General features: G+C 42.0%; 1 protein-coding gene across 1 annotated transcript in view; it reads left to right on the forward strand.

Annotated features, from left to right (window-relative positions):
* The window catches only part of LOC147726517 (sodium channel protein type 4 subunit alpha-like), a 450,487-nt gene that overhangs the window by 253,955 nt on the left and 174,466 nt on the right, over positions 1-22,066 (forward strand). The window contains exons 4-5 of the mRNA XM_086963476.1: positions 14,138-14,323; positions 14,438-14,602. Of these exons, the coding sequence (XP_086819602.1) occupies positions 14,138-14,323; positions 14,438-14,602 (351 nt within the window). The remainder of the gene's footprint in view (positions 1-14,137; positions 14,324-14,437; positions 14,603-22,066) is intronic.

Consider the following 22,066-nt stretch of genomic DNA (forward strand, 5'->3'; position numbering starts at 1 on the left):
ATTAGGTCTATGCACATTGTTGGGCCACTAGGCCGGCTGCTGGCCCATGTTTTTTTAGCTGTACCAAGGTAATTCCTTTCAGGGTAATTGTGCACACACTCCGGTGCAGCACTACGTTAGTCTTCTCACTCGGGCCAGTCCGCAGACTAGTACAACTCAGCTTCTCCTTCCGGCCCAGCCGGGGATGGCTGTGGCATGGTAGGACTGGATCCTACAAAAATTAGTCTAAAGGGAGCCTGTAGTTCTACTCCGAGGCAGGAAGGGCTGGGGAAATTAATGCAAGCAAGTAATGAAAGCGGATGGCGACAGCGGCTGAAATTGAAGCTGCAGGAACACAGGGGCATATTATCAAGCCTGTGCGCTAAAATTATCGCCGCTTTATCGGCCGAAAACGGCCGATAAAGCGGCGATAATGGGCTTGATAATATGCTCTGTGGAATTCCAATCGAAGCCCATGTTAGATGTCTTCACATCTGTGCAAACCCCTTAATTTCACCATAACGACATTTAGAAAGCTATGATTTTGTCTAATCCACTGGTACTCATGTCATTCTGTCTAAAACGCTGCAAACCTCATCTTAAAATTTAAAAATATTAAGCGAAAAAAGTGAATGGGTAACAGCTAAAAAATACAGCAACTAAAAGAGACTTAGGGGCAGATTTATGAGGCCGTTGCGCCTCTTTGCGCCGCAATTGCGTCACTTTATTTGACGCAACTGCGGCGCAAACAATGCGCCCTATTTACAACGTGACGCATCTAGAAGATGCGTCACGTTGTAAAGCACTTCGCCATAAGGAGGTGTCCCTGCGCAGGGGGGGGCGTTCCTGCGCAGGAACGCCTCCTGAAAGTGGCTGAGTGAAATCTATGAGATTTCACTCAGTCACTTTCAGGGCAATGCTGCGTCAAAACCCTGCGCCTGCTTGAAGCAGGCGTAGGTCTTGACGCAGCATTGTGCAGATGGTGTACCCCCGAGCCTTGCTGGAGCTGCGTCGCACTTGCGACGCAACTCCAGCAATGCGCCACATTTCCGGCACAGATGCGTCACGCATCTGTGCCGTTTTTGCACCATGGTGCGCCGCATTATAAATGCGACGCACCATGGGTGGCGGAGCTGTGGCGCACTGTGGCGCACGTTAACTGGCGCATCTCTGGGGATGCGCCAGTTAACATAAATCTGCCCCTTAGTGATGACTAGCCTTACAGTTAAAGCAAATGTACTTTTTGATATAGGAAAACAGCCTCGCATTTATTTACCACCCTCCAGCACGCCTGACTCATTCCTGTTGCGACCAGATCCCTGCAGCAGAGCTGTGGGCGCTTTAAAGTCAGATATAAAAGGTGCAGGAGGACGCCTAAATGCTTGAAGCCACACAAGGGGCTCTTCGCCAACCTGCCCCGCCCCTTTTTACCCTGCCAACTTCAGACGGACTGTGTTTCAAAAGTGTAATCGGATGAGAAATCTTTATTGCTTTTGTCACCATGTGTCGTTTTTTTATGTTTTGTAACTACTTGCATTTAGATTAATTCATGTTTGATATAGAGGCAGCCCGGTGTCAAAATTGTACAGGTATTTCTTTCATATCTGGTTGCATGGCAGCATGTGCTGCATTTTTATTCGTTTAACCGTGTTTTTTTGTTTTTTTTTCTCTTTTATACTCATTCGCCTACTCGCCACCCGTTTCTACTAACGATTCCACCACTGGGTTTTTTATCTCATAAGCTGGTAAGAGGAGAAAGGCATAAACCTCACCTGTTCTTGAGTCTGGCCACCGAGATAACCAACCATTCCAAGCCAGCTAACTCAGCCGGTGTGTCCACCTCATCCTCTATTATCGACCTGGGGTGACCCATAGTAACTACCAGCGAGATAGGCAGAGGCCTAATCATCGGACATCTTCATTATTTACATTATATCTCATCCTCCCCAAATCTACCTTACCCAAAACATAAAAGAAAAGGTACCCAAAACCCACGTTTTTTCTTAGTGTGATCTGAAATATCAAGCTTGGCTGTATATCTCATAGCCAATATCCAGTCAATTACTTTGGGGGAGAGCGGAGAAACCCTCAGCTTGCATAACTCTCTACGGGCTAATAAAATATCGTAATCTGAATCTGTAGATATTTATATCTTGAAAAAACTTGCCCCCACATTTGCTGACATTGACCCCAAGTCACCAACTTGCCCTCCTGGAACAAATCCTTCCATCTCTGAAGTAGGCCTGCCCTCTTTAGCGGGAGAGCCAAGGCATCCTTTGTCCAAGAGGGAGATCCAGGAGAATCCCATAATGGGGCCATGTAACTAACATACGGTAACTTTAATAATCTCCTTATCTTATACCATATCTCCGCCAAATCTCGAAGGACCTTAAGCCTGACCTTCTTGAGAAAACTAAGGGTCTGCAAATTTATACAAAAAAACAAAATCTTTATAGTCGCAACTTTTTAACATCACACTAAATAATCCTCCAATCGCTGACGTAGTCAGGGTACCCAACAGCATCCTACAGTTTTTTAAGCAAAAGGCCCACGCGTACATTTGCAGGTCCGGGCCGCCAGACCTCCTTTACTAACTCTCCTCCTTAGTTTTTTCCAGGAGAGGCGTGACCCTTTTGATGCCCAAATAAATTAAACTAGCTCGCTCTGCAATTTGGCCAGCCATCCCTTTCTGAACCCTAGGTGGATAGTCTCAAACAGAAATGTAACCTTCGGCAGGATCACCATCTTAACTAGATTGGTCCGGCCATATAGGGACAATGGTAAATGCATCTTTCCCTTAAGAGTGGCCAAAACTTTTTCTTTATCTTAAAGAAATTTACTTTAGTAAGGTCCCCAATGATTTGGGTGATCCTAACCCCCAGGTATCTCATTTCTGTCTTGCTAACTAACCCTTCTGTATTTAGGTTCCAAGCCATGATCTCGGTTTTGTCCTGATTTATCTCGTAGCCTGAGACGGCCCCAAATTCCTTAGTTTTTTTTACAAGGCCCTCCAAAGACTGATGCAAATTAGAGGAATAAATAATAATATCATCTGCATACAAGCCCATTTTTTTCGACCAGTCGCCAACCCCAAAAGGGGGTATCCTATCCGAACTCCTGATTCTACAAGCTAGTGGTTCTATGTATAAATTGAATAACAAGGGTGACAGGGGACACCCTTGTCTTGTCCCACGCATTATTTTAACAGACTGGGTTAATATGCCATTAACCAGGACACGTGATGTCGGGCAGCAGTACAGAGAAAGGAGGGACTCAGTACAATTTTTCCCTATCTTAAGATGTTGCAAAAGTGCTTTTAAAAAAAACAAATTAAACCGATCGAAAGCCTTGGCGGCATCCAAAGCAATCACCCCCTAGGGGAGTTCATGAGCAGAAGCCATATCTATGATACTAATATGAGCGAAAGTTAGTTCTTTCGAATACCACCCCTTAATAAAGCCTTTTTGGTCCTGATGGATCAACTTGGGAATAACCCTACTCAATCTGTCTGCCAAAAGTTTTGAAAAAAACTTGTAGTCACAATTTAGAAGTGATATAGGTCTGTACGTATCCATACACCTAGGTGACTTTCCTGGTTTAGGTATCAGAGAAATCGTTGCATCATTCCAAGAGCTGGGTATAGCTGCTCTACCAGTAAAAACCTGATTAAACAATTGACACAATGTAGGAGCAAGCACGTCTACCAACACTTTATATACTTCGACCGGAAGGCAATCGGGGCCTGGTGCCTTCCCCCTTTTACTCTCTATAATGACCCTGACCACCTCCGCTCGAGATATTTCCTTATTTAACACCCCCACCAGGACACCAGAGATGGGTTCCATATTTTGTAGCCTCCCCTCCATCTCAGATTGTCTTGGACATAAATCTTCCCTATATACACTGTAACAAATTGAAGTCCTTAAGTCCAGTATATGAAACAGATTAGGTTTATTGAAGAAAGATTCAGGTCATGTAGATAAAACAGAATAAAGTATATCCAATAATAGAAACCCCACCAGGAGCAGATGGACTTCAGCTCAGCCTCAGATGTAACTGTCCCTGCTTTCAAGCATACACAATTGGAACACTAAGTGACATCATAGATGCCTGCTGAGCAAGTAATGACAAACACTAAAGAAGGACAGAGAAGAAATGAAAGGAGGATACAACATACACCTACAAAAAAACTCGTGGAAAGCTTCTGCTATTCCTCTACTCTCTGTTATAATAACTCCAGAATCTGTCTTTTTAATTGCCTTTATTTGATTCCGTACCAAATCTTCTTTAGCTTTCCACGCTAACAGTTTGCTACACCCTTCCCCGTAAGAAAAGTGGGCCAACTGACTAACTTCCCATTTTTCCTTAACTCTTTGTGACAACACTGTTGTTAATTCTAGCTTTAATTCAAACAGCTTATTGTTTACCTCCTCATTCATTGTATGGCTCCCCAGCCTTGTTCCTTTAGTTTCCCATGACCAAATTTCCTTCTCTAAATCCAACACCTTCCTGTAATACAATCTTCTCTTCTTAGTGCCCTGAGCTCCCAGTCTCCCTCTCAGAAACGCTTTGCAAGTGTCCCATACAATCTCTAATTTAGCTGACCCTTCATTTTTATCTAAAAACACTTGTATCTCATCTCTTAGAACTTCTAGATAGTCCCTGTCGAAGAGGATTGTGCGATCCAGTCTCCAGGTTGAAATCAAACCCTACACCCCCAACTCTAGATTCATTCCAACTGCTGAATGGTCTGAAATATGGGCACCTAGATGTTCCACCTTCGGAATCCAATCCTTCAACCTCACATCAATCAAAAAGTAATCTGTACGAGACCTATAATTATGTTTTTTATTATGAAAGGTATGTCGGGGAAAACATGGTGGCCGGCTAGGTAGCGTGTCGCGGACGACGGGAGACGTGGCGGTGTAAAGAAGGAGTGCTAGGGTAGAAACTGGCCATACAAGGAGCACAGGAGAAAACCGCTCACCTTCAGAGAGAGTTGGGAGAAGGTATAGGGTTCGGAGTTCTGTGAAACAGCTTTTTTGCTGGCGGCAGTCGGTAGCGCATGGCGGAGGCTGAGGGGTCCGGACGGCTTTGGACGGAGGCAGAGGAGGAGGAGCCGCGTCTAACTGCAGAGCCGCGGAGCGGGAGCTGGAAGAGAGCGGCATTGGAGTTAGGCAGAGGACGCCGGGCGGCAGCTAGGATCTTGCTGAGAGGTGCTGGGGGTCGCGGGAGAGGAGAGGAGCCTCTGGCAGTTCCTGCGCTTAAGGTAAAGGGTGCGATGGGAGTTGTGGCAAGATCCCCCACATTAGGTTCAGCTGGTAGAGGTTTGGCTGTAGTACAGGCAGGGATTACGGGAGGAAATAGCAAGTTGGACTGTAGAAAGTCGGTGGTAGGTACAGAGCACCCCAGGTACACACTAAGAAGCGCAAGGAGGGGCATAAGTGAAGCATCTCTGGACAAGCTGAAAACCCTGCCGAAGAAATCTTGGAAGGGCACGATTAAAGAAGCTAAGAGCTGTAAAGGGGGGGAGCTGGACACAAAAAAGGGAAAGCAAAAGGGGCTAGATTATAAGGTAACTACAACCCGTCACTCAATTCATATTTTCAAACCCATCCCAAAAGCATTAATTTTGAAAGCACACCCTACACAGTTGAACCAGGGTCCGGATTCTGGAATAGGTGAAAAGTTTACACAAAGTGCTCTGAAGAACGCAGAAGTGCAGGACCGGTCCCTGCATTTAACCCCTAATCGGTTTCAGGCTCTTGCGATAGGGATGGAGGAGGAGGCGGAGATTGTGCAAGACACTGCTGAAATGGTTAATGTAGATACCCCACCGCAGTTGAATATGGCACCAGCAGTTGGAGGTGGGCTGGATGTTGGGGGTGCGGGGGGAGAGGTCCTGATGATAACAGATAGCCCTTTGACAGATTATGAATGGCTGGAAAAAGCTTGGGTGGACCCTGAGATAGATAGCTCGGACTCTTCAGTTGTGGCGCTTCTCAGAAAATTAGAGAGAGATATCCATCAGGGTTTTGAGGCTTCTAATAAAAATCAGGAGAGTATAAGAGCCTCTTGTAGTTTACTGGAAGCTAAGCTCAACAAATTAAGCACCCGCACAGAAGTCCTGGAGTCAGAGGTGAAAATAATGTGGGAGAGGATTTTAGATAATCACAAAGAGATTGAGGCTATTAACACCTTGGCTGCTAAGGGTTTTCCCCTCCTGTGTTGAGCCTCGTCGAACCCCATTGTTCATGACAAGGTCAGCTCGTCATAAGCACAGCTCCACTGTGCCTCATGACGAGCTGAGCTCGTCATGAGCATGGAAGGGGTTAAATTCAAAGAGCGAGAGAATGAGGAGAGAGTTGAGAGACTTGAAAATATGCAAAGGGGAAATAATCTCAAAATGTTGAAGTTACCGGAAGGAAAGGAGGGGTCGGATATAAAGAACTATGTAGTGCAGCTGCTTAAGACTGAGTTACAGTTAGAGGAAACGGAAGAGGTACTGTTGCGTGATACTCAGAGGATTCATCGAGATCCTTTCCGGTTGAACCCAAACCGCTCTAAACCCAGAAAGATACTTGTTAACTTCTTGACTTATAATTTGAAGGAAAAGATTTTGGCATCTGCCCTTAAGAGGAAGAGTATAATGGTAGATGGAACTGCAGTGGATATAAGGTCAAATTTATCACCCGCTACAGCAAATAGGCAATGGGAGTTAGGGAAGAGTATGGAGCCGCTCAGAGCATTGGGGGCTACGGTCCAATTAAAATTCCCAGCTTTTCTAAAGGTAATGTGGCGGAATAAAATGCATACGTTTCAGGGAGTTGAGTTGAAGAGGTGGATGCCTTTTTGGAACAATGTCAAGGGGAGTAGTAAGTAAGTAAGTAAGGTGGAGGTGAGCAGATTAAGGAAGGTCAGATTACTGCCCGGCACTGATATTGGTGTGTCATGAGATGTAGGTAAAGTGTGGTGCACCGCCACTAGGGACATCCACAAGGCCATGGGCATTTTGGTTGGGTTTTCCAGGGGTGGGGGATAGGGGGGGGGTTGGTGGGTGTTGGATGTGGGGTAGGGAGGGGGGTGGAGGGGGAAGGGGGGTGGGAGAAAAGGAAAAAATATCCTCAGGAGCATCCTTGCCACCAGAAAGTAAGAGATATGGGTTAGCTGTTATGAGTGGGGTTAACTCCATGGAATTAAGGTTCCTTACATGGAATGTTAATGGTTTACAAGTGAAGTCTAGGAGACAGCTGATTTTGAAGTATTTAGAGGATTCCCCTGCTCATGTGATTATTTTGCAGGAGGCGCACTTGTCTGATAAGGAAAGCAAGGAGATTTTTTCTTCTCAACGCTGGATTGCTAGTGCTTTTTTTACACCCCAAGAAATAGTTACAAAGGGGGTGGCAATTTTGATTAGGAAAGAGGTTAACATTGCTATGGAAGATAAGGTAGCACACAAAAGAGGCAGGTGGGCGATCGGGAAACTAAGAGTGGCAGGGGAAGTGTTGGTAGTCGTCGGGTATTATGGGCCAAATCTAGATGACGAAACCCCTATAGATGAGCTGGCCGGGGAATTACTAGATTTTTCTGGGAAAATAATTATGGCTGGAGACTTTAATGCGGTGTTGAACTGTAAGCTAGTCAGGTCGGAAAGTAGCAGAGCTGGGGTAAACGGTAAGATGTCGTCCAGAATAAAGTTGCTTATGGAGAATAAAAGCAGGTTAGCAGTTAGGATATACCTTTCGTTTAACCGTGTTACTAGACTTCCTACTCTAACTTCATTTATTTACATACGGACAACATCGCCTTTATATTTTTTTGAGCAACAGAGAGAGGGTGTGGCATAACAGCTACAACGGCTGCTTCGAAGCTTGGGAACCGAGTTCGAGTCTCAGCGTCAGCTCAACATCCAGTAATACTGAGCAAATCACTAATGTCTCTGTTTCAACAATTAATGTGCCCATCTGTATGACATTGTGATTTATATTTGTATTTCACAGCAATAATGATAATAGTGTAAAAGGAACCAACAGGGTTATCGTGCTTGTTTTAATGAGAGAAGCATTTAGGTTTGCAATTTGTACAAAAATGAAACAGATTTAACTTTGGATATGAAACATATGTGATGGCCAGACAAAAACAGTGAGTGGTCTAATCATTAACCCCTTCCACGCTGATGACGAGCTGGGCTCGTCATGGCGTAGCCTCCTCGCACGCTGATGACGAGCCCAGCTCGTCACGTAACATGCATTTTAAAAAATCTCAGCACAGGAGCGGAATTCCGCTAGCGCGCATGAGGTTATATAGTGCTAAAAACGGACCAAATGCAGTGACATGAATGACACTTGACTAGACTGCTTACAGGAGCGCTGAGACTTCCTTCCCTTACAGTTATTGGCCACTCCACTACAGGCTTCTCTGATAAAAGAGTATAGCCAGTTCCAGAGCTCTCAAGATTTGCTAGAAACTCACAGAGACCAGGGTTTTAAGTGGGCCGGGTCTCAAGGTGTCTGAGAACCAGCAGTTTTTTAAAGGGGGCCTCGAAACGGGTTTCTATCAGGCTCTGTTCCGTCCCTGGCACAGGTGGTCCGATTTTTTTTCCGTACTGAAGTGACAGCAGTTTCCTGTCACTGCAGTTCTGAAAAAAGTACCAGGGCGCAAAACAGCCCAATAGAGACCCATTTCGAGACAGCAGGCACGTCGATGTGTGCTGCCCATGCTGCTCACTTCTCACTAGTGGAGAATTTAGGGTATGACGTCATGCCAGGTGAACGTTGTGGGGGAAGGGAAATCCTTTAAAGAGTCATTTTCTTTCTGGATTTCCCTTCTCTTTCTGAAAGACAAGAGCAGCAACATTGTTTTAGGGGGTACACAGACAAAATATCGATTTTTAAATATCGATATACAAAAATATCGAAGTTTAAATATCGATGGGACAAAATATCGAAGGTAAATAATATCGACAGTCTTAATATCGATATTAGTATGATATCAGTAATATCGAAGTTGTAAATATCGATGTCAATAATATCGAAATTAATAACTTCAATGTTACTAATATCAATTTTTAAATAAATTTAGTGTATTTTATATTGTATTTATTATGTTTTATTATTTTTTTTAATGTAATTTAATTAAATATTGTCTTTTACTACTGTAGCGGGTTGTGGGTTTATAGGGGAATAGGGTGGGAAGTAATTTAATTATGTTAAATTAATTATTAATTAGTAGGAATTATTAATTAATTAATTGTGAAATAATTTTAAATTATTTTTAATTAATTGATTAATTGATAAATATGTTCTGTAGCGGGTTATGGGTTTATAGGGGAATAGGGTGGGAAGTAATTTAATAATAATTAATTAATTGATATATGTTTGTACATATTTTAATTAATAATTAATTGGTAATCATTTCTATTAATTAGTTAATTAATTAATATAATTTTTTACATATTTATAATTATTAATTAGTTGGTAAATAATTAATAATAATTATTTAATTACATTAATTATAGTAATCTTTTTTATATATAATTTATTGTTATTCTTAATTAATTAATTGGGAAAAATAATATTAATTATTACATTAAATTAATTACAGCAAATGTGCTAATATATTTACTTTATTGTTATTGTTAATTAATAATTAATTGGTAATTAAATAATATTAATTAATTTTGGGTAAAGGAGTATTTTTAGGGTTCAGGGTCAGTTTTCAGTTTTTGGGTAAAGGGGTATTTTTAGGGTTCTGGGTCAGTTTTCAGTTTTTGGGTAAAGGGGTATTTTTAGGGTTCAGGGTCAGTTTTCAGTTCATGGGTAAAGGGGTATTTTTAGGGTTCAGGGTCAGTTTTCAGTTTTTGGGTAAAGGGGTATTTTTAGGGTTCAGGGTCAGTTTTCAGTTTTTGGGTAAAGGGGTATTTTTAGGGTTTAGGGTCAGTTTTCAGTTTTTGGGTAAAGGGGTATTTTTAGGGTTCTGGGTCAGTTTTCAGTTCATGGGTAAAGGGGTATTTTTAGGGTTCAGGGTCAGTTTTCAATTTTTGGGTAAAGGGATATTTTTAGGGTTCAGGGTCAGTTTTGGGTTTTTGGGGTACAGGCGTACAGGGTAAAAACAAAAAAAATTACATTAAATCAAATAAATTACATGAAAAAAATTAAAATTAAATTAAATTATTAAGTGTTTTATTTATTTTAAATGTATATGTATTCGTTTTAATTTTGTTTTAATATTTTTATTTAATATTTGTAAAATTATATGTATTTTAAAATTATTTTTACATTATTATTAATACATTTAAAAAAACGATATTTTTGATTCCGATATTTTTGTACTACGATATTATTTTTTCGATATTTTTGTACTTACCTTAATGAAGATAGGATTCCGATATTTTTGCTGTCGATATTTTTGCTCCGATATTTTTGCATTTCGATATTCTGTCTGTCGATATTATGTCAGACATTCGTTTTAGGGTCACCAGGGCTTTATTTTGAAGCTTTTTCAATTTTATATGTAACAAACCATAGTTGCAGCTTGTTTATCATATGCAATAATAACAGTTGACAAAGCCAATAGTCCTTACTTGTTGTAAGTATGATGTTAGTTTTTGTATCACATATCTGGATGCAATAACAGAAACAGTGAAATACAAGTGGGGCGGCACACTATGCTAAACAGAGATTTTTAGTGGAAGTGTTTTAAAGACATGCTCCTAATTAAACTGACCACACCCCTTTGAGAGGCCCCCCAGTTTTTTCATCCCACTTAAAGCCCTGACAGAGACCATCAGCTTTCATCACAAGATCTGTAGCCCTGTTTGTGCCTCTATGAAATCGGGCCTACAAGTCCAAAATGAAGAACCATGACTACAAGAGTGCCTCATGTGTGGACCAGGGAAAACGTGAGCGCTGTGCACTAGCGATGGTGTAAGCAGGGCACACGTCCTATAAAAAGAAGGGGGGGGAATGACCAAGTTAGGCAGTATGCAAGTGACATCATGGCGTGTGCTATCACAGCACATGACATCACGACGGGTGACATTCCATGTGGCATCAAAGTAAGTGACCTCACTGGAAGTGATATCAGATACTAAGATCTCACACATATATTTATCAGGTGTATCATGAGTACATTTAAGTGCACTATGATATTTAACAAATGAGGGCTGGAGTCGGGTTGTGCCAAAAAAGTGGCGCAATCCTGACACAAAATCTGGGCCTCAACGAATACATTTTTTTTAAAACTCACCCACTGTTCTTGGGGGATGGGATTGTTGAACCTCTATTTTGTTGCTACCTTCTTCGGGTTTTTTATTCATGATATCGCAACACACATGGTGTGAATTTTATACAATATGGTGAGCATAAATGCACCACTTAATTATGCACTAGTGGTCTGATATGTATATTACATTGATTTACACATCTGACTCAAAGCTTACTTTATGTTTATGTAATGTATAGAAAACAATAGGTCGTGCCAACAGACAGCTAAAGCTTGGAACTATAAATCTTTAATTCAGTGAGTGCACTTGGGGCTCTGAAGTAGTAAAATACAGTTTTCTGAAGCATGAAATGTTTGTTGGTAGACACTATATGTTGCTTTCTGACAAACAAATGCTATTTACCTCTGAAATCCTTCAATAGCTTTCAGTTAGAGGTAACCAGAGGTGGAAACTAGCTCCTCCTCTAGTATACCTGATCTCAGAGGTCATTATGCAGTGTTGTGTCTTGAAATTAAATGATATAGATTGATAAAGTGCACACATACCAAAGAGTGGTGAGATGCTAAAGAGAGGAGAGCTCCAGAGAGAAAGTCTTGCGAAAGAACTACTATCCCTAGGAAAATCACAGGCCAGAAATTAGAGAACGAAAAGTCAGGTCTTCAATGCTTTCCAAATGCTGTTGTGTTCCTGAAGATCACTGATATCGCATATAAGTGAATTCCAAAGTTTTGCTGTGGTCATGGAATAAGCCCTACTACCCTACTTGGTCTTCCTAAATTTAGGCACAACTACACAGTTGTAGCTAGCTGAGCGAAGATGTCTAGTGGAGGTGTTTCTCTGGAGCATCTTAGTCAATACTCTGGGACCGATATTTTGCACCGCTCTGAGAACAGCACATATGCCTTAAAGGTGATACCCTTGTTAGCAGGTATCCAATCCAATTTTGAAATCCCCGCTGAGACTGACTGGCATTTGGGAATATCAAGTATCAGTCTTGCATCCACATTTTGCACTACCTGTAGTTTAGCATTTGCTGATCTATTGATCCCCAAATAGAGTTCATTGCAGTAGTCTAGCCTGGAGGGGATCAAGGCCAGAACTCCCTGCGTGCTGGCTTCAAAGAGAAATAAGGGACCACCAGTGTCCTGATAATCCAGAAACAAGTGAATACCTTACAGTTAAACTAAAGGGCAAATGATAAAGGGTATCTACAAGTATTCTAAGATTTTTCGCAAAGTCTGCTGGTTGGCATTACCCCCAGCATTTCTGGCCACCAGGAATTATTCCAGATGGAGGGCTGCTTGCCAAAAATAAAGACCTCAGTTGTGTCCTCATTAATTTTGAGGTAGTTGTTATCCATCCAAGTGGCTACTGTCTGCATACATTTCTTAAAGTTGGCTGCCTTGGCCTCCATGTCCTTGGTGATGGACACATTAATTTGTGTGTCATCAGAATAGGGTAGGATCTGCAGTTTATAGGACCGTATCAACTTAGCCAGCTGGGAGACATAAAGATCAAAAAGAGTTGGGCTCGGGGAGGAACCCTGAGGCACCCCGGATAGCATAAGGATGGGACCAGAATCAAATTGGTTCATAACCTCCTTCTAGGATCTATCCTTCAAGAAAATCTGGTGCTGACTTGGAAACCCCCAGATTACACAGTCGGTCGGCCAGCAAAGAGGGAGAAGTAGTCATCGTTAGATTCTGAAATTTCTAATCTTTCCACTTACCTTAGCCTCTTAACAGCAGATTGATGGTTTAGAAGGGGCAAAGGAGTCAACCCAGTGATGTTATTTAATAAAACAATTTACAATTTTGTTTCTGCTACCACTGGTATTTTTGTGTTTAACATCGAAGAAACGCTGATTGAATTTAAATCTCATGAGCATGGCCTTCATGCCACCTCTTTATTTAACTAAATTTGGTGGTAGTTCTCAAATCTTTCTGTGCCCCAAATTTAGATTTAGTTGCACAAAACATTAGATTTGCAGACACAGTTGCAGTGGTGCCTGCTAAGGAACAGGGGTGGTGAGGCGGGGGATAAAAAAAAATAACACTTACCTGTGAATGGCCGCCACCTCTTTTCCATCCTCTTCTCTTCTCGACAGCACAGAACGGAAGCACACAGGCTACTATACGACCCTGCTGTCATCAGCATGCCAGCACCATCGTCATTGGTCTGAGCAGCCTGTTTGGCCACTCAGGCTGTGCCTGGGAGCCTGGGACAGTTCTCCTTCTGGTTGTGTAACATAGCTAGGTGGAGTAATGCTAAGTATGCATGTATGTTTGGTCGGCCCAAGACGTCCAGCCAAACTGACATGCGCACTTATGGAGCACATATTTCCTCCTCGCCCTGCTCTGACAGCCAACCCCCACCTCGCCACAACCTAGTTACGAGTCTCCACTGAAAGATAAAACGATAATAACATCAGTTATCACCATTTTATTTTTCCTTTTTTAGACCCCTCATAGAGCAGTGTGAGTTTTACATGTATTACGCCACAGTGGTCTTCAACATGAAAATGAGATTAGATATGACCTCAATACGGAGTCCATTCAGTTCCTAAAGTCAAGTAGTGGTTACAGTGCATGCACGTGCAGCACATAGAAGTCCCACAGTTCCAGCACAACTTCTTTTGTTCAAAGTAATTAGAGAGAAATTATGCAAGCATTTCCATTTGAGAAAAAGTAATAGGTGCAAATACGGGCAACCACATAATTGGCGTTTGCACATTTTTTCGCAAATGTAATGAATCCTTTGCACGGATCCAAATCAACCTTGTCGAATTTCCACTTGTGCCAGTTGTAGTCCTGGAATCTCTACGAGTAAAGCTCAAACTGCACTACCTCTGACTTATGTACATTTGTGTATGATTACTTTAATGAAAATATATATTTTTGAATGCGCAATGATTATGTAATTTACTTTTTGCAGGTATTATCAATTGTGTTTGTGGCAGAAGCAGTGCTAAAGATGATTGCCCTAAATCCATTACCATATATAAGAGATGCCTGGAACGCTTTTGATCTCTCGATCGTCTGCCTCAGTTTAATTGACTGGGGGCTGTCATCACTGAATATTGCAGCCTTCAGTCTGTCAGTAATGAGGTCCCTGAGAATGGTAAGTGCAATTTGTTATATTTCTCAACACATAGTAATTTTTTTTCAAGCCATCTCGAAATCATTTTTCATTTTTCATTTTTCAGTTCCAATGAGGATTTTATTTTTATTTCAGCTTCGAATATTCAAATTAGCAAAAAGCTGGAAAACGCTAAATATGCTAATAACAGTCATCTTCAGCTCTTTAAAAGAGATGGGAAACCTGACAATGATAGTTGTCTTGGTCATCTATATTTTTTCTGTGATTGGAATGCAACTAGTTGGCAAGGATTATCAAAATGTGGTAAGTACTATGCAATATCAGGTTAAGCCTTTCAATACCCACAGCAAATAAGGATGCGTTTGCACACAGATAATTTGCAGACAGCATGGATTTCAAAGGCTGTTATTCATCCTTCTACATATATCTAGGATATGCGGCATTAGTACAATACGAATAAAAATATGTTGCACCATGCATTATGATATACTTTACATGAAAGGACAATGTTATATATATATGGCAAAATATGTATATTGTATTTATATATATCAAATAAAATCTTTACAAATGTGAAATAGTATTAGCATTTGAGAAATGTTAACAGCTAAGCGAAATACTCTTGATTTTCCCCACACATTTGTAGTTTAAGAACAAGAAGAATATATACTGAAAACAAATGTAAAAACTAGTAAACGTAATGACAACCTTGTAGCACACACATTAACCCATAGCCCTATTTTTAATGGCAACATTTTATATATTTTTGGAGAGTAAGAACACGGGTACAAGTTGCCTTTAATTCGGAAACTGTATTCACCCTATCCTGATGATCCCTGAGACCCCCTTGAGAAATGGGATATTCCCGGGCGAATAAGAAACACCACATCAATCTCTATGGTTATTACTGATCCCAGATATTCTTGGTTGTAGTAGCACTTCATACAGCACCAGCACCTCCATTCCATACCATTGGAATGCAGTAAATAGTTTGATGGATTTTACGAATGAGATCAAAAACTTTGGAAAATGCAACTTGACTGCCGTAGCAAATCACTGCATTCCCTGCTAAGAACATGGACCAGATGGAAGCCTGCCATTTCGGGGTCTGACGTCTGGCACTTTTTCTGAGGGATCATGATCACATCCAATTGATAATTATCCTGGCTAGGGTTGCCTGGATCTTTGTTATGAAGAAACTCCCTGCGCTGTGTGATCAGCAGTAACACTGCCTCTGTTTGACTATTTTACAGACACCTGGAAAGTTTTCCCAATACCTTTCAATCCTCAAGATAACTCTTTTACTAGCTCCTTGTTTGTATTTATGCCTTGCAGATTTTGCTAGTTGAGAGTACCATCCTCCCATTGTTAAAGTGGAATACACTCTACTCTACAGGACAGGCTTTGCGGAGACTGATAGTCGATGGCAATGACAATCCATTTGAGTAGTATCCCTCGGAGAGGAGCCTGCTGTGTCTGTACAAATTGTGACGCGATTGCCTGAGTGCTAGTATTTGTGTGCCTTATGCCTGGTTTCCTATGTGAGGAGTCTGGGTATTACAACCTGTGGCAAACATGTGTGTTGTTATATGATTTTGTTATAGCTGTTTCTATATCTGATGAATGTAGGGATATTGTCATCTATAACCATTTGTAGTAGAAGATTATTTTGAGATGGATTTGTGATGAAGTGTTACATATAACAGCTAGTATGCGATTTTAAAGTGCATTTTTCCTCTACATATATAAGAGATACAGTCATGAATGGTGTGAATTCATGAGTGTGTGAAACAAAAGAGATTCTTATTTGTTTTTTATTAATTTTGAAACCCTGTCCCTTTTGGATTAGAAGGGCACCTCACCCAAATTTCAGGAGTCTTGGTATGTGCATAGAAGATGAATGTTTCACACAAAAGGAACCTGACCTAGTATATGGCCCTTTTGAAGGCAGGGGCCCCCAAGGACTTTCTTGGGAAACCCTTTTTCTTTTAAATTGCTAGCCAGCACTACCCAGCTCTGCCCAATCTGCCCTGTGATTCTGCATAGAATTACCCGAATTAGGCTGGCATCTTGCTCTGGTTTGCTGACTGTCATGTTAAAAGAAAGCATCACTCTTGATTGGGACTGACTCTCTGCCATACAATATTACAATAACACCCAGAGCACTCCAACGCCTTTTATAAGTACTTCAAAATGAGAGCACCTCTGTTTATTTTACATGATTCAATGGTCCAACTTGGTGTGTACATTAGAAGACAGCCTGTCTTATCATGTGCACACAACATTGGACCATTGAATTCGTTCGTTTATTGCAGACGAGTCAAAGGTCCAACTTTGTGTGCACATTAGAAGACAGCCTGTCTTTCTAAAATGCAAGCAAAGTTGGGCCATTGAATCGTCCACAATAAACGGACCTGCTTTCATTTTGCAGATCTTAACGAATACTTTGGAGTGCTCTGGGTGTTATTCTATGATTGTTATATGCAGGAGTTTATTCTCATGTATGATGTACATCACCATGGTGGCATGGAGTCACTAGCCCATTGAGCACACTTGACGTTAAATTGTTTGATTTATATATCCTTTGCCTGGGAAGTGCCAAATGCCTATATACCACTACCAGCATTTTGTGTTCATGGCTCTCTGCCACATACCTCCAATCAGAATAACATTGTTGGTTCTGTAACAAATGCTTATGATCATTTTGGACTATACTAAACACCTCTACAAACCAAATGAGAGAAAATGCCAAGTACTAAACTTTTGTGATGATGCCTAGACTAAAACTCCACCTGAGGATGTGACAGAATTATGAAACCTATGTACATTGGAGCATGGGAGTGTGTCAAGTATGATAGCTGCCCCCTCACAGCAGTCTAGGGCAGCAAGCTCTCATCATTCTGCATGACAAAGAATAGGAGAAAGCCAGCATAAGAACCATGAGGAATCATATTCTGGGTGACCAGGTCTGGATTACAAGGAAAGAACTGTTGCATGCTGCCAAGCTTTTTGAGGTTGCAACTATTCCAAAATATGGAACTATCTGTGACGATTTCAAAACAATTAGTTTAAATGAGATCTGGTTCATATTTGAGTTAAGTTTAGGTGCACTTCATACGCTTTGAAGCAAAAGGTTCAAAATATATATTTATTTTGCCAGAGACATTAATTAAAATCACTTGACCAAATATACATTTGGCTGGGTGCTTATTTTCGTCACATGGTTCACCCTTACTACAACCATCTGTTCAGCAGTTTATAAAAATAATAATTTTAATGAAGACATTGCAGGAAACATTGTTGACATTTTTAAAGTCTTCTCTACTTAAATGAAATTCATTTATCAAGTCATTGTTCTTATGATAGTTTTCTTAGACCTGGCAGCCTACGTGGTGGTCTTTCCCCAAACCTTTGCTTTCTCGCATCCTATTTATTAAAATTAATTTTTATTGACCTTACAAGTCTGTGCACTCTACCACTGCTTATCTATGCAAAAGTGCTTGTGCGAACCCCAGTACACTCAAAAAGAACCTTACACTAGAGTTCCTTCGCCGCAGACTCCATGGAGCCTGAGCAGGGGAAAAAGGAAATTCCAGAACCATCTTTGGGGGTGGTGGGTGGAAAACTCTAGAAGATTCTTCCTCTTCAAAGCTGGCACAGGTATGAAAACAGGACCCTCAGACACACTGTTCAGTCCACTTCTGGACCTGCAGAGGACTCCCAGAAGGACTGATTTGTACCACAGAACACTGCCCTGCTTGAGGCATGATTTGTACTTCAGAGGACTGGGCTGCTGCTAACAAAGGACTGCCCTCACGCTTAAAGCCTGCCTTGTACCCCCAGGGAAGTACTCTGATGCTGGAGGCCTGCCTTGCTGTTTGATCCCAGGACTACCAGAGTCATTCCACGGGGTGATTGGCTGGCCACTTGTTGTTCTGAGCTACAGGGACATAAAATGCTCCAACAACCTTGAGCCCACACCTAGATGCTCGCTGAAGTGAGTCCTTCCCTCCAAGTCGAAGTATAAACCTACAAGGGAGCTCTTTCTATCAGGTGGAGGGATCTCACTTTAAAATTGCCTTTGGCACCATATGGTTAATACCATATGGTTTATCAAAATGGGAACCCATGTATGGTTAACTTCAAGAGGTGATGCTGTTAGAGGTTACGCTTATCTCTGGCATCAAGGGGTCAACATATTGCAGCCATCAAGATACCTAAAAAGGTCAGTCGGCTTTCTTCAGGACCGAAAGTTTGATCCCTTTACAGAATTCTAATTAGTGACATGATAGTCTGCACAAGGTATCCTCCTAATTTGAGGTAATCTTACGCATTAAAGCTTTTACACTCATACAAGCATGCTATATATACACACCAGAACTGATAAAACTGCTTAGGTTGGTATCGCTAGGAACAAGAAAGATATAATTTAGTGTCATTATTACTAGGTCGTAAGCATATTGTGCCTTGAAACATGCAGTGAACTTTGGCCACGAGAACCAATTCATTTTTGCTGATGGTGTGGTGAATTCAAATGTGCACTTACACCTATCCATATCAGTGCAGATTAAACTGATATACTCAGTTGCGGCCCATGCAGGTAAGAGCAGTGAGGCGGGTGGGGGTTTACTCGACAGACGACGATGAGGAGAAAATTAAATATAATAATAATTTTCCCTCATCTGTCGAGTCCCCACCCCACCCCGCCTCACCACTCTTACTAGCACGGGCTGCTCCTAGATATTCTGAATGTGAATTAAAGGGATTTCATATTGCCAGTGTGTTTCAAGGAGTGTATCCTTATGGTGTAATTTGATCAGATCTAGGGTTAAGAGTCGGGCAGACCTGCTATGGGGCATTAAAATACCCTAGTGAGTATTTAGTAAAAGTACATGACACATTAGTAATTAATAAAAGCGTTTTGCTAAGGACCTTATTGTCAAACAATAAAAATGAAGCCAGAGAGTGGATAAGCATTGGTAAACAGACCCTTCTGAAAAGCAATTCCTCATATCAAACCCCTCTGTTTCGCCTACTTCATCAAAAGTCAAAGTCCGGTTGTACACTTACATCAGGTCTTCCAAATCTTGCATGTTGCCTGTCACAGGTCGCTCTCTGTATTTAAAGCATGCCTGTGTGCCCCTGTTGTAATGGCAGATTAAGGCCAAGAGAGACTGAATTGATATTATGGGCTTAAGAATCTACAAATTATGAATCTGTTGTAGGTAACAGTGATTGGCTGATTTGTGCAGGACAGATGGTAATGGTAGCCCCAGTAAATTATAGGCAAATATATGGTCTGTGTTTCTTGTGGTTATAATAAGTCTGATTCCACCACACTTTAATATAAATATAATTTGTTTTTCCAATTGCAAGTCATTTTCTAAAAACAATAGCTATCATGAAGTCAAATATATTGTCCTGTACATGTAAAAAGGACCAGTCATTGGAGAAACATTAGAAAAAGGGAAAGTAAAATTAACAATAAAATGTAGGTTAATATGTGTACATATTTTCAGCCAAAACGTTTGAACCTGGGTACAAGTGAAATGCATGAGCATCAGATTACCATCCATTGCCGCACTAGACCAATATTTAGTTTAATTTATTGCTTAATTTTACACAGTGAACACAAGGTATTAATCTATTATACACAAAGAAACAAAGAATAATGTTTGTTTGTGTGGTGTCGTGCTCTAGTTGTTTGGGCAACGCACCTCATTGTTTGCTGGGACTTCTCGCGGCAGCCATTTTAGGTGCCGAACGCACGAGTGTCAAAGCGCAGAGTTTTCCCGGCGCTCGGTAAATGAAGGCTTGAATCAGCACAACAGCGGCTCTGAGAGTTCATTACGGTACAGCTGCATCTTACAAATTGGCGACGAGGCTCGGTGGGGTGCCACTGCGGATCCACGCATGGCGGCGGGTGGCTTGAGTCCCACGGTGCTACCATCAGCCTGTACCCGAGTGCGGCAGAGGATACAGCAATCCCTGGCATCACAGCGGGTGGCCACACTCCCGCCAGTGGCCCGCAGGCAGCGCGTGCCAGCGCAAAGACCTTGATACACGCAGGCAGCCGCCAGCTTCACGAAAAGAGACAGACAGAGCCCCAGACCCCGCCGGCAGCAAGAGAGGAGGCACACAGCGACCCAGACTGGGTGGGAGTGCAGGACATGCACTGTCCAGCAGGCAGCAGTTGCTCCACCCGGCGGTAGGGCAGGTACGCCCATAGGAGATCCCAGATCCATGTGGAGCCAAGGGAAAGCTGGGACTGCAGCCCCAAATTAACCATGAGTGCCCTGTCTTACACTGCGGTGCAGGTTTGCACACACAGGAAACAGCACAGTAGGGGGCACTGATCCCAGCCCGGATACTTAGAGTCCGGCCAGCCAGCAACAGACACCACACTCGACGGTGGGCGCAGAACACTGGCGCACCAACGCTCAGCCCACGAGGGTGATAACAACCCTACACCCACGCAGACACCAGAGCCCAGAGAGAGGCAAGCCCCGGGGAGACTGCCAGGAGCAGCAGAACACTCACCACCACCGTCACTCAACGCATCCAACATGTGCGCTCAGACTTTATCTCTCACCTACCCATTTCCCTTCTTTCCCAAAACAGGCGACCCAGCAATACCATGGGAAGATTGGAAGGGTTATTTCCTAAATTCCTTATCAGCATTGGAAGAGGAAGGGGAGGGAGCCATCTCCAGCTCACAAAGGAAGAAAATCCTCCTATACAACCTAGGCCCAGAAGGTCTCAGGGTATACCTCTGTGGTGTAGTTCCTATATTCTCAATAGGCTCTGCACATTGGAATAGTATATCCTATAGATGAGACGTAGGACTGAGGTCGACTAGGTCTCTATCGAATATAATAGACTTGATTGTGTGTCCCAGTTAGCTCAGAGGTCACTAGAAACTTTCTTGAATTCACAAGAAGGGATTAGTCTCTGACAACAGCATAAACATGACAACTTTTTGCCCCAAGATAAAACGTATCTTCAGAGTCGTGGAAACAATAGATAGATACTTCACTCAGTCAATCGTGCATGCTTCGTTTCACTAGAGGTGCAGAGAAAGTCGAATGACGGGTGTTTTCAATAAAAGGATTTAATGAACAGTCTTCTTTCTCAAGCATAAGAAATGAACTGCTACAATAGTAAAACTGTTTGTAAAATATAATGTGTACAGTATAAATAGTAGAATAAAATCATACTGTAAGAGCATTGTATGGTCTCTAAACCATATATAAATACATACATAAATAACAGAGGCTAAAAGTACTCAACTGGTGCTTCGAAAATACGCCTACCCCAGTGTACCTAACCTAAGCTTAGAACGAGGGAGGAAGTAAGTGAGGTGTAGCTTAAATGTAGTATTCTTTTACCAAGAATCTGCTCAAGATTTCTCTAAGGATCTAATCAGCTCCGTACCTTAGTTTAGAATGGAGAAGGTCGGTCTCGGGACTCGATTTCCCAACACCCCGCAAGGGTAGCTTGGAAACACTGGAGCTGGAGTTCTCGGCAGGAGAAAAGACAGCGTCTCTCTTAGTGCGTCTGCTGGAGGGTCGGCTTCCTTCGGCACTTGCTGTAGCAGGGCACGTCGGGCAAGTAGATAGTCGAACTGCTCCAAACCACTGTGTGTTTGGTTGGGCGATCGTGGGCATATTTATACCTTGAAGGTGCCGACTTTGACGTACAGTTGGACATAATAACATCATCAAAGAGTCTCAGTTCTTTGAAAACTCCATGAGTTCTTGGACA

The sequence above is a fragment of the Lissotriton vulgaris genome, chromosome 3_1 (assembly GCF_964263255.1).
Source record: "Lissotriton vulgaris chromosome 3_1, aLisVul1.2, whole genome shotgun sequence".
Lineage (NCBI taxonomy): Eukaryota > Metazoa > Chordata > Amphibia > Caudata > Salamandridae > Lissotriton > Lissotriton vulgaris.